General features: G+C 33.1%; 2 protein-coding genes across 3 annotated transcripts; one reads left to right on the top strand and one right to left on the bottom strand.

Moving 5' to 3' along the window:
- Positions 1-1,969: 1,969 nt before the first annotated feature.
- On the bottom strand, positions 1,970-4,061 carry LOC144841452 (uncharacterized). 2 transcript variants are annotated; one of them, XM_078697783.1, is made up of 2 exons: positions 3,148-4,061; positions 1,970-3,063 (listed from the first exon to the last, which is right to left on the bottom strand). In XM_078697783.1, exons 1-2 carry the CDS (start codon positions 3,995-3,997, stop codon positions 2,135-2,137), a joined length of 1,779 nt encoding a protein of 592 aa, XP_078553909.1. In that variant the 5' UTR covers positions 3,998-4,061; the 3' UTR covers positions 1,970-2,134. The 2 variants fall into 2 exon arrangements, with proteins under 2 accessions (XP_078553909.1, XP_078553908.1); XM_078697782.1 differs by having other exon boundaries at positions 1,970-4,061.
- A 412-nt stretch (positions 4,062-4,473) lies between these two features.
- LOC144840963 (tRNA N6-adenosine threonylcarbamoyltransferase, mitochondrial-like) lies at positions 4,474-12,841 on the top strand. Its single transcript, XM_078697070.1, has 9 exons — positions 4,474-4,569; positions 5,461-5,650; positions 6,182-6,281; positions 6,510-6,667; positions 7,206-7,335; positions 7,784-7,991; positions 8,404-8,558; positions 10,369-10,571; positions 12,579-12,841. Exons 2-9 carry the CDS (start codon positions 5,463-5,465, stop codon positions 12,652-12,654), a joined length of 1,218 nt encoding a protein of 405 aa, XP_078553196.1. The 5' UTR covers positions 4,474-4,569; positions 5,461-5,462; the 3' UTR covers positions 12,655-12,841.
- The last annotated feature ends 494 nt before the right edge of the window (positions 12,842-13,335 follow it).

Genomic DNA, 13,335 nt, shown 5'->3' with positions numbered 1-13,335 from the left:
TATATTTTAGTTTTATTATAGAAGTTCTGTAACGCGATGTTGTCGATAAAGGGATAATGAATTGATAAAGGGATAATGAATTGATAATTGAGTGAGAATATAAGGAATGATCTAGAAGGTTATGAACATATTTTGTATAAGGGGATGTATGTTCTCTCTTGTGTGTAAACTGAATGCTTAAACATTGACGCACACTGTCATTGAGGTCGAAGTAATCATTGGATACGGATGCGTGTTACTGCTCTATCAGGATCAGGATTGCATTATTCACACACATAAAACACTGAGAGTAATAAAGAGAATCTATGCTTGATTGTTTTACACTCGAAAAATTTATTAGTATTTTGTAATAAAATAAAGGTAATTCAAATTGTCACATGATGCATTAATAAATTAATTAATGTTCATAAACGTCCAAATACTAGTTTCCTAGCATTTGTATTAAAATAATGTCTGTTATCTGTCTATGTAGCAGATATATTTGCATGTTTCGTTCTGCTCTGCATACGGGATGTGTGTGTGTGTCTTCTACTGACTGGCTGACGTTCATGATTTAACGTTACCGCTCCAAGAATTCACTACAATACATTGTTTGTTGTAATATTGATGTTGCTATACCTTTCAATGTTCATAAATGTCAATATGCTGGTGCTTCCTATTCCATCTATCTTTGGTACAGTTCTTGACCATTCATTGATTGTTTCAGAATTTATTACCAGCATCGAACCGTGCTCCATTTTTATGTTCACCGGTTTAATGTTTTTGTTGGTGCGGTATTCGAATCTACAGATTCTAGTAGGTCCCAGAGAAATAATGCATACAGGACTTATTTTGAATCCTCCGCTCTTGTCAAAGTTACCATATTGTAAAAATGACCAGTCGCAATGTGTATCCATTCAAACATTTCGAGTAGAAACTTTGGCCAGTAACACAGAGGACTTCTTGCTGTGTCGTCGATGTTTGTGTGAACTCCAAGCACTCGCACAATAAACTAATTTATTTATATAGCATAACTTCCAACATGCTCGCACATTAGTCACAGTCATCGTGTAACACGATCACCAACCAAAATTACAAATTGGTTTAATAAACCGTGTTTACACTACCACTATATTATAAATCTACTGTGGACAATCACATCCTACCCGTCATCTAGTTCTGTTTACACTGGATAGATGCAGGTTTCGAAAAAAATTGGCAATTTAATTATTTTCAATCATCATATTAAACCTATAGAAATACTTAAAACTATGTATAATTAAGAAAAACTGGGTAGGTGAATACATTTCACTAACTGCAGCTATTCCAAAAGAGTGGTTAATATCCAAAACTCAAATGATTCTTCTTCAACTCTCTCAACAATTTTCACCATCCATATATCCTCTGGTAGCTACTGTAGGTTGCTCTTCTATAATTCTGCCTTGCCACATACAACAACCAAAAGTATGGAAACGAGTTTACAATGGAACCTTTCGCATGCTACAATTATTAGCTACAGAAGAACAAACTCTGAAATAAAACTATTTTTCACAAACAATTTCTCTTGAAATTCTCGCTGCCTATCCTTAAAGATGTATTGTCCCCACCCACCCCCCTAAAATAAAGGCTAATAAAAATCAGACTTTGAAAACACTACAGTATTTTGTTTTTGCAATAACTTTTCTACTTCCATAAGAAAAAAAAAGTTATAAAATGACAAAATAATGGTTTATACTGTAATATAAATTCAACCAAAACCCTTGGCTGGCAGGCAATTTGACTATTTTTTTGGTTTAAATTAGAATTTTTTCAGGTTTAAAATACATTTTTTTTTATCCATTTGTTGTCAAAGTGGATAACTATTATGTGACATTAAAATGGCATATTAAAAAAAAACTATTTTTTTTCTCAGGGAGACAATATCTTAGTTTAATACACTAATTAAATAGAATCCCATGTTCATATAGAGCTTTTTTCAATCTGTCTCTTCTGTATGTATTCTCAAATGTCTTTTCCAATTCTCACTTTGATTAAATTTCTTACCACAATGTTCACATTCATATGGTGTCTCTCTTGTGTGTGTTCTCAAATGTTTTTTCAAATTCCCATTACAATAAAATTTCTTCCCACAATATTCACATTCATATGGTAAATCTCAGTGTATTTTCAAATGTCTTTTCAAAACTCTACTTTGTTTAAATTTCTTTCCACAATGTTCACATTCATATGGTGTCTCGTGTGTGTGTGTTTTCAGATAGGACTTCAACTCTCCATTTTGTTTAAATTTATCTCCACAATGTTCACATTCAAATGGTTTCTCTCCTTTATGAATTCTTAAATGTATTTTCAAATCCCCACTTTGTTTAAATTTCTTTCCACAATGTTCACAATCATATGGTGTCTCTCTTGTGTGTATTCTTAAATGTTTTTTCAAATCCCCACTTTGTTTAAATTTCTTACCACAATGTTCACATTCATATGGTGTCTCTCCTGTGTGTATTCTTAAATGTATTTTAAAACTTCCACTATGTTTAAATTTCTTCCCACAATGTTCACATTCATATGGTGTCTCTCCTGTGTGTATTCTTAAATGTATTTTAAAACTCCCACTTTGTTTAAATTTCTTACCACAATGTTCACATTCATATGGTGTCTCGTTTGTGTGTGTTTTCAGATGTGATTTTAACCCTCCATTTTCTTTAAATTTCTTACCACAATGTTCACATTCAAATGGTGTCTCTCCTGTGTGTATTTTCAAATGTGATTTCAAATTCCCATTCCATCTAAATTTCTTCCCACAATATTGACAATCATATGTTTTAAAATCTCTGGCTATGTGTATTTTCAAATGCCTTTTCAAAATTCTACTTTGTTTAAATTCCTGTCCACAATGTTCACATTCATATGGTGTCTCGTTTGTGTGTGTTTTCAGATGTGACTTTAACTCCCCATTGTGTTTAAATTTATTTCCACAATGTTCACATTCATATGGTTTCTCTCCTGTATGTATTCTTAAATGTGCTTGTAAATTACTAATCTGGTTAAATTTCTTTTTACAATGTTCACATTCATATGGTGTCTCCCCTGTGTGTATTCTCAAATGTCGATTCAAATTGTCCTTACGTCTGAATTTTTTCCCACAATGTTCACACATATATGGTGTCTCACCTGTGTGTATTTTCAAATGTGTTTGTAAATTACTAATCTGGTTAAATTTCTTCCTACAATGTTCACATTCATATAGCCGTGTCTCTCTTGTGTGCATTATTAAATGTCTTTCAAATATTTTACTTTCTTTAAATTTCTTTCCACAATGTTCACATCCGTAAGAATGTCTCTTTGTGTGTATTCTCAAATGTCTTTTCAAATCCCCACTTTGTTTAAATTTCTTTTCACAAGGTTTACATTCAAATAGTGTCTTTTTTGTGTGTAATCTTAAATGTTTGTTCAAATTGTCATTCTGTTTAAATCTCTTCCCACAATGTTCACATTCATATGGTATCTCTTCTTCTGAGACAGTGTGTGTTATTCTGCTTCGGTGTGCTTTCAACTCTTCAATTTGTTTAAATTTCGCACCACCACTAGGCCTAGACCTAAGCCTATGTCCACATTTAGTTGTAGATTCCTCTCTGCACACGCTCAAATGTCTTTTCAAATCCCAACTGCGTTTAAATGTCTTCCCACAATTTTTACATTCGCATGTTGTTTCTTCTTTCTCTAACCCTAGGCCTAATTCGCGGTCTTTAAACTTAAAATTATCTTCGTATAGGCCCGAGGACGAGACTATGTCTAGGCCTAGGTCAGGCGCTAGGCCAAGTACTCCGAGCCCAATGGCTTGGCCTAGTGTATCGCGATCGGATGTCAGTGTCAGTGTATTTTGACTTTGGAAATTTAAATTAACATTATAGCTTTCGTCTTTCAACTCTTCTTTCGTCCATGGTGTATGATGTATTCCTAAATGCACCTTCAAATCACTGAACTCAAATTTATCTCCACAGTGTTCACATTGATATTTCATGATGATATGTGCACACGGTATACTAGGCTAGGCACTGCATTGAGCACCACCACCACCACCACAATTCGCAATCGTAACAACCGAACCGCGGCCGGCCAACGATAGTGTGTAGTAGTAGGCCTACACACGTGTTCGGCCTACACTATATTTCTATGGAGCGCCATGCACGCATTATTTTAAAAGTATCATGGAAAGTGTGTTGGAACATGGACATGATGCGATGTGTAGTACTGTTTTTGATCAAATGAGATTAGGCCCAGGCCTATACTCACTGTATTTATTCGAATAAACGCCCGTTATTGTGCCACCGATCTAAGAGTGTCCAAATAAATAATAAATAAATAATCTTTTTTTTTCAAATAAGTGGAGCGCCCTCTATAGAGTATCAGACGGAAGATCAAAACAAACAAACAAACTCCACTCTCTCCCCCCCCCCCCCCCCCCACCCTCTCCGATCCACCACACACATGGCCGGCCGGACTCTCTCGCGTGCCTACAGTTATAATGAGGATATTTTGTTTAAATTACCACTTTTTTGGTCTACTAAGTACTAGGCATATATGAGTATAAAAGTAAAGTTTTTTAGATGTACATTAATTAGCTTAATATTTTTTTATTTCCGAGTCTTGAGACGTCCCCAAATCGACTACTCTACTTCACTAGCTAGGCTAGGCTAGGCCTACTAGCGGCTAGGTTACGCATTCCTCCGAATCCAGGCAGGTGCGTTGTGCATAGGACCACATCCAAAGTAACATGGCGTCGGGGGGTGCTTGCCAACGGGCAAAATCTTACTTCTTTAACGACCGGTGCAGCCTCCTTCCGTATATAAGAAGACTAAAGAGCTGATGGGTTAATTGCTTTTTTATTTATTGAGGGCCCTTCTTATTAATGATGGTCAGCTCCTTCTTTACTGGAACTGGTAGATAAAGGCCACCTTTATTAAAGATGGTAATAATAAAAAAAATAATATAACACAGTACAGTACTGTAATAGGCACGGGCCTCTTCCCTCCAATCTTAATGAATGAATAGTGCCACACACAAGTGTTGGTTAGGCTCTATACAAAAAATAATTCCTATATTAGTTAAATAATAATATTATTAAATAATAATAATAATAATACTGTACAGTATTATTATTATTGTATTATTATAAACAGCCGACTAGATTTACTGTATATATATTTACTGTATACAGCTGACTAGGCCTACTGTATATTTATATATATATATTTATCTTTGTTAATTTTGTATTGTTATAGTTTATTTTGTATTTACTGTTTGTATTGTTTGAGGGTTCCTAATGATCAGCTTAATGCTGGATGGATCACCCTCATTAAATATTGTTCAAATAAAAATAAATTTGATTGCAGCAGTACTATATGCTCTTGAGAGGCTTCTGTCTAGTTAAATCTATTGGCGAGTGATAAAAAAAAATTATAAAGTATTTTTTTTCATCCTCAGATATGCTTGGGATGAGAAATAGACTATCAATTATTTATAAAAATCATTCAAAATTCTTTAGTAATTTTGTAAAACAGAGGTTTGTTTTGGGAATTGAAACCAGTTGTGATGAAACTGGAGCAGCAGTTGTAACAGACAGTGGTGATGTCATCGGTGAGGGCCTACGCTCTCAGAAGAACATACATGTCAAGTAAGGCTATGAACCATTTTTTATTTAAAAAAAACACCAAATTGTGAGTGCTGTGTGGTTCAGCATGTGTTTAAGGAGTATCAGTATTTGTCTCTTTTTATGACCAGTGAGCAGCCTTGATGATTGCACACTGTGGCCAGCAGCTTGCCAATTGTTGCATATTTTTCCAGGACCATGGTAGGACTCTACATTAAAATTATCTATATCCACAAGAAAATATGTTTTAACTTTACAATTACATAATTATATATTTAGGCAAATTGCCAAGGATAACGATAAGCGAATTCATTCACTATCCTTCTTAAAGGTGGTAATCCTGTTCACAAGACAAACATACACAAGATGCTCTACATAAACAAAGTCTTAATACGTCTTAATAAGTCTTTGGGAGTGGAGTTGTAATTTGTCATTAGAAAAAATCCTGACATATAACAGGACTTTAACCCAGGACCCTTGAATTGGTAGCCAAGCATCATAACCACCAAGTCACAACTCTACTCCAATAATGTATCTAATTTTGCTTTTTTTAAGGAATGGAGGTGTAATACCATCGCTTGCTCAAGCTTTACACCGGGAATGTATACATAGTGTGGTACAAGATGCATTAGATCAAAGTAGATTAGACATCCAGGTCAGTGCATTTGACATTTTGAAATTATGTCTCATTAACAAAGGTGAACATTGTGCGTGGGTTCTGCACAACCAGAATAATATTCACAATTTATAAATTAAAAATGGATAATGTTAATTATTATTACTGTATTTATATATTATCATTTTTAACATTCAATTCTATTTTGAAAATCTTGTGTGATCTTTTTCTGCTTCCATTGACAAGTACCTAATTGTTTTTTTGTAGGACATGACGGCCGTTGCGACCACAACGATGCCTGGTCTTGCCTTAAGCCTGATGGTAGGCCTGGAGTATACAAAGCAAATGGTTGCAAGGACAAACTTGCCATTTATTCCTGTTCATCATATGCAAGCTCATGCACTAACAGTCAGAATGATCCAACGGTATTTATTTTTTCTCACTGATTTCACCCTGTACTTTTTTAGTTTGTAACACACCTGTTTTTTAATAGGCAAATTTGTTTGCGTGAATCGATAGTGTCGGATTAAACGCATGCTTATTCATGTTTCCATCTTCCAATAACTTTCTGCAACAAATTCTAGTTCTTTGAGTTTTTTGCTTCAGCAAAATTGGTAGTTCGAATAGTTTATTTTTGCGTCCATGAGCACTTTATTATGCAAACTGAAAAACTCATCAAATACGCAAAATCGCAAAATCCGCTCGTGTAGTGTAATGGGTAGCACGATTTTTTCTCTACAGAAACAATGAATTCTCACAAATAAATTTACCTAGTGCAAAACAGGCTTTACAGTATCTTGTCTTTTGATTGGTTGATTTATATTATATTCCCATCCCTTCATAATTAAACATTTTGAGTTGAAAGTATTATCCCCATTCAAGTACAGTAATACAAAATCCCTACAGTAAAAAAGTGAACTTTTCCTTAGCTTATGATGATACCAACAATGTTTGTTTCTGTAGGGTTGAATTTCCATTCCTTGTACTTCTAGTTTCTGGAGGTCACTGCTTGTTGACCGTGGCCAGAGGAGTAGATGATTTCTTAATATTAGGTCAATGTCTTGACAATGCACCAGGAGAAGTTTTTGATAAGGTATTCTTTTCGTTAATATACAAAAGTATATCACAAATCATTTTCTGTATTTATTTATGTATTTTCCACTGTCACTGGTTAATGAACAATACCTTCCAACCCTAGGAGAAGGGACTTCAATTAAATAATTATTATCACTACATGGCCAAACATTGCCAATTTTAATATGAACAGGAGCACTACATACAATGTAAATAGTCTGCCAATTAATTGCTCGTCCCCAGCGCTCCAGTAACATGTTCCCTCCCCCTGCTAGAATAAAATTTAATGTAAATGTGTAAAGTCAAATTTACACAGATAAGCAGTAATGGTAAGTGGAAAAACTTGTGCTTGTCCCACAGTTTACCGTTACAGTTTATCCAGTTAAATATGTTTATCAATTTATTGTCGATTGTTATCGTCCCAGTGTGTCGCAGCCTTTAGAACTATTAAATTGCTTATTTTTCAGGTTGCAAGAAAACTGCGACTGCAGCACCATCCAGAGTGCCAAGGTCTAAGTGGTGGACAGGCTATGGAAAAGCTAGCTACTGGGGGAAGTATACGTCTGCTGATGGGCAAGGGAACACAGCTACCTAGGTCTAGAACCTGCGATTTTAGTTTCTCTGGCACAAGGACTGTGGCAGATGAACTAATAAGACGTCAAGAAACGAATCAAGGTAAAAGGAAATTTAAAAAAAACAAATGTTTTTTGTTAAAACTGGACTGGAATGATATATATTATATTATATTATTAAAGATATACTGTCCCCCTGAAACATGTAGAATGAAGATTATTAAAATATGACTTTGAATAGGCCATTTTGCAGTTTTTAAAATTATTATTTAGCTGAAAAAAATAAACAAAGTAATGAATTCGCTTAAAAGACACGGTTTAGATTTAAATTGTAGACAATTATTAGACAGTTTAACTAATTTTGGCTTTAGATAGTTTGTTGAGGTACAACTTCAATTATTATTTTGTCAATCATCACCACTCAATTCTTAACTTAAAATTACACCTCCATGTTAAATTGTCTGGCCTGGTAACATCCGGGTATCTGTCCTCAACAGTGTACATTTTTTTTTCAGAAATAACAAATCATGATGACAGCTTCTTAGAAAATCTGCCTGATATTTGTGCATCTGTTCAACACAAGATCACACACCACCTTTGCACGCGTGTTGTACGTGCGTTTCAATATTGCAATAATACAAAGCTTATTCCAGACAACAATCAAATTTTAGTAAGTACAGGTCTTCCTCAAATCGTATGTACCGCGACCCTGGATGATCGCCTATCTTTGTTCATTTAGGTGCTCCCTTCAATTAAAGACCTTCCAAATTTAAATACTCCCAATTAAAGACAACTGTACCGCAGACTCTGGATGATCCCCTATCTTTGTTCATTTAGGTGCTCCCTTCAATTAAAGACCTTCCAAATTTAAATACTCCCAATTAAAGACCACTGTACCGCAGACCCTGGATGATCCCTATCTTTGTTCATTTAGGTGCTCCCTTCAATTAAAGACCTTCCAAATTTAAATACTCCCAATTAAAGAGCATTGTACCGCAGACCCTGGATGATCGCCTATCTTTTATCATTTAGGTGCTCCCTCCAATTAAGGACCTTCCAAATTTAAATACTCCCAATTAAAGACCACTGTACCGCAAACCCTTGATGATCTTTTATACTATTAGGTGCTCCCTTCAATTAAAGACCTTCCAAATTTAAATACTCTCAATTAAAGACCACTGTACCGCAGACCCTGGATGATCCCCTATCTTTGTTTATTTAGGTGCTCCCTTTAATTAAAGACCTTCCAAATTTAAATACTCCCAATTAAAGACCACTGTACCGCAAACCCTGGATGATCTTTTATACCATTAGGTGCTCCCTTCAATTAAAGCTAAATAGAGACCACTTTAAAACTTTTAAAATTAATGACTTTAGGGTAGAACAGCTATTGATAATTTAAGTAGATTAAAGAAATTGGTCGAGAATTACTGAACAAGTACTTTAAAAAAATGTTATAGCACCCTCTATAGATTGGACATACTTTTAAAAAAACCTGCGATATTTCATTTTCTGAAGGTCTGTAATTTAGACTAGAAAGCATTTGATTGTTCAAACATAAATCTGTAATTAATTTTCACTTTAAGATTATTTTACCTTGTTACTGTATGCAAATCAATTAATTGTTTTTTGCCCTCGAGTGTGAATAATATAATCATTATTTAGGATTGAATTGTATTGATATTTTTCTTCTAGGGATCTATATTAAATTTATTATTAGTATTTTCAACTGAAGTTGCCTAGAATAATACATCCCCTTTCATGTCCTTTCCGCCTCAATCTTGTTGCCACATGACAATTTGCTTAACTGATTGTATTAGAACCGAATAGTAGAAGTGAAATAATGCAAACTCTAATTCAATTTCTCCAATTCATAAGAAAACAAATTCCAGGTCCTATAACCTTTTTCTTTCATAATTTCACCTTCATAAATATTTTTTCCCTTTTCTTTTTCATACCATATTTTACAATGAATGTTTGAAAGTTGTTTATCAACCTCCTTTGTAAATTTCACCTACCAATTTGTTTATCAATAAATATTTGAAAAAAATAAACTATTTCATTTTTTTTTCATTTATAAAGTGTCCCCCAAAAACATTAAATCAGACCTTGAATAGGCCGTTTTGCAGTTTTAATAAAGTTAATCACTTCTGTAGAAAAAAACAGCCTATAAAAAGACAAAAAAAATGGTTAAATTCAACCAAAAGCCCATTGGCTGCCAGCCAATTTGACTACTTTTTTCTTTAAATTGAAAGTGAATAACTATTTAATGTGACATTACAAGAACATATTCAACAAACCCCCCCAATATTATATCTTTAATATTTTGTATTGTTATTTTGTTATTTAATACTAGTTACTTTAAGTAAAGAAGAAAAGACTTTTTTTTATTTTAAAATGTAATGGTACAGTAAATTTAAACTTTAAAATAATATTCAAGATCAAATTAAAATATGACATCTAGTGTATTCTAATTATAGGTTGTATCTGGAGGCGTTGCTAGCAATTCATACATCCGTACTGCTCTTGAAAAAACATGTGGCGTTCTAGGATATAATTTAATTTGCCCGCCACCTAAACTGTGTACAGATAATGGCATTATGATTGCCTGGGCAGGAATGGAAAAACTCAAGCTCGGAATAGGAATTTCGGACAATCCACAGAATGTTAGATTCGAGCCAAGGTAAGTCAAAATTATGTTGATTTAATTCATACATTAACCTATTAAAATATGAAATTGTATTCAGATTAATGTATACTGCTAGTGATGTAATACAATATTAAAGTAATTGCCTAATTTTGAAGAAAATTATCGCATATTAATGTTGAGTATTGGTACTGTATACTGTTATATATTCAGCCCTCGGGGAAGAGTTCTTTCTGCTCGCTGATCTTTAAGCCGAAAGGCCAATCTTTCTCACTGTAAAGATTATCCTTGTCATACACACAGTTGAGCAACGAGGGCCTGCAATATTATATAAACATCACAATAGGCTAGTAAATTACTATACTATCATTGAGGGGGGAAAAGTAATATCAGGTATCAGAATAAACTATCAATCAGTATTTCCATCTTATAAATGATGGTTTGAATTTTAAATGAGCTATATAATAGCACTGAATGTTTGAAATTATTTAGTTATTTAAGCTAACTTTTGATAATTAACTTTTGAAATTGCCACTTGTGCCTAGAGTTAAACGAAATGACGTCATTTAGTGTGAGGTTGTGTTTTTTTTTTTGCTAAATATCAAGGCAAAGAATAACAATTAAAGTATTTACTATATTATATATAATTACTAAAATATACAGTCATTGAAATTGGCTATAAATTCATTAAAAAGTATTTCTGTTCTGTTGAATGCCATCGGAGCATTCGACTGCAGATCGAGAGGTCCCTGGTCAAATCCTGGTGTCCCTCCCATCAGATAGTCATATCTGAATACTGCATATTCAATTACTGTAGTTCAATTGTTTGGCCGCCAATGAGAAGGTTTGGACAATCATTAATAAACATCTTTAGCTGCAAATACTGTTTATCCATTGGATCATCATGTTGTATACTATTTAGTCTAAAGTGGCCAGGTGTCTTTGTTTCAGAATATTCTCTCACGTTGAGATTCCTGTCTTTTTTTTCTTTGGTAGTTTTATGCAGACTGGAAAGTGTACTTTCATGTATAGTAGACACTTATTAAGGGGATACCTTCAGGATCCAATAAAGTCTTCCCTTAAAAAATGTCCCCTTAATATTGGTTGCCCATGGTGTAATATATTTCCCGTTGTTTTGTTTCTCGAGAAAGGGTCTTCTTATAATTATTGGTGTTTCCTGAATAGTGGTTACCCAAAGGAGAGGCTCCACAGTAAATACAAAGGTTGTAGAAACAAAAAAGGAACAATTTTTACAGTATGTTGATTTAAGACATATTCTGTAAAAAAAGAGGAATGTGTTAAATCAAAATTTCCTGCTGCACTTTAAGGCAGTGACATAAACTGTTCCAGGTATTGCAAAATTAATTTATCGAGTAAAATTCAAATTGACATTGAAACAAATGAGAATTTATTGTAATTTATGTTTTACTTTATATGTTAATCCTAAGCTATAAATCTATTTGTAAAATCCTGACGTTTTTTGTAACAAATCAATCAAGAAATGAGAATAATTTTTAAGTTCAACGAACTTGAATATTAATAATTTAATTACACTTATTGTTGTGGTGTGTTTGATAATTGGTTCAATTATATTAATAATATTGTTTTGGTAAGAGAAATGCTTAATTGCCAGGACCAAGTATACGTACTGTATGAACCTAAAAAGAATACCCAATTCTCTGTGGTGTATTTGCCCAGTATCATACTGTAGTAAAAATCCTTAAAATACAGCATCTCATGTGTATCTATCATATAAGGTTAGATATACCACAAGTTAAAGGTTAGGTTATGGTCTGTACTGGGGGATACACTTAACACACTTGAACATTTCATTATATTACTGGATATAGGCCTACCTAAGTACAGTACCTAAATCAGGTGCTCTTACTCAGACATCATTAATACCAATAACAAATATAGATAATAGTAGAACATTATTGGAGAAAAAACTGTTTTTCAGTACCAACCATACTAAAATAATAATAATAATACATTATGCGAGATATTAATTTAGTTTGTGATTTAATTTGTGGTTCTTTTTAGGTATGCAATTGGTCAAGACATACGTAGTAGTGTTGCGGAGGCAAATATCAAAGTAAAGGCCGTCAAATTTTGGTAGAATAAAAAATGGTATTAAGGTATAAGTGTGTACAGTATGACAGAACATAAAATATAGTTTTTTAAATTTTTATTATAAATATAACATTTTAAATATGGTGAATTTTAATCGAACAAAAACCAAAAAAACCAAAAAAACCAAAAAACCAAAACAGTATTCATTGATATTTTTTGGTTTTAAAAAAATGTAAGAGAACCTCCTAAAACACAAACATTTTTAGTAATCTTTTATTTGAAAAACAACGTGAACCAGCCTGGAAGTTCTACATTGTAAAATTCAAAAGATGACTTCTTTATTCCCATCTACAGAATAATAAATATAATATTCTTTCAACTTATTTTTCACTTAAGCTGGCATTTATTTGTCATATGTAAACTTTGGCACTACTGCAGATCTGCATGATTTTGATTAAGTGGCCGTTTTCACCAATCACACTTAAGTGAGATATTTCCCTTAAATCCTATTAAGAATTTCTTTTTTTCTGTTTCATGGGTGTAGCTATCTTTTATTCATTCTTTCATTTTACGAAAGATATATAAAATAAAAACAACATGTGTTAAAAATACAACATGTGTTTATAACATGTATGTAGTACTATAAACCTTTTTAATAATACTGTACATAACATTAGTCATATTGGCACAAATCCTAAGAATTTCTCTTAAATCAAAAACAATAAAT

The sequence above is a fragment of the Antedon bifida genome, chromosome 4, assembly GCF_963402885.1.
Source record: "Antedon bifida chromosome 4, ecAntBifi1.1, whole genome shotgun sequence".
Taxonomy (NCBI): Eukaryota; Metazoa; Echinodermata; class Crinoidea; order Comatulida; family Antedonidae; genus Antedon; species Antedon bifida.
Note: the sequence above shows the minus strand (reverse complement) of the source record. Positions and strands in the feature narration are given on the sequence as shown.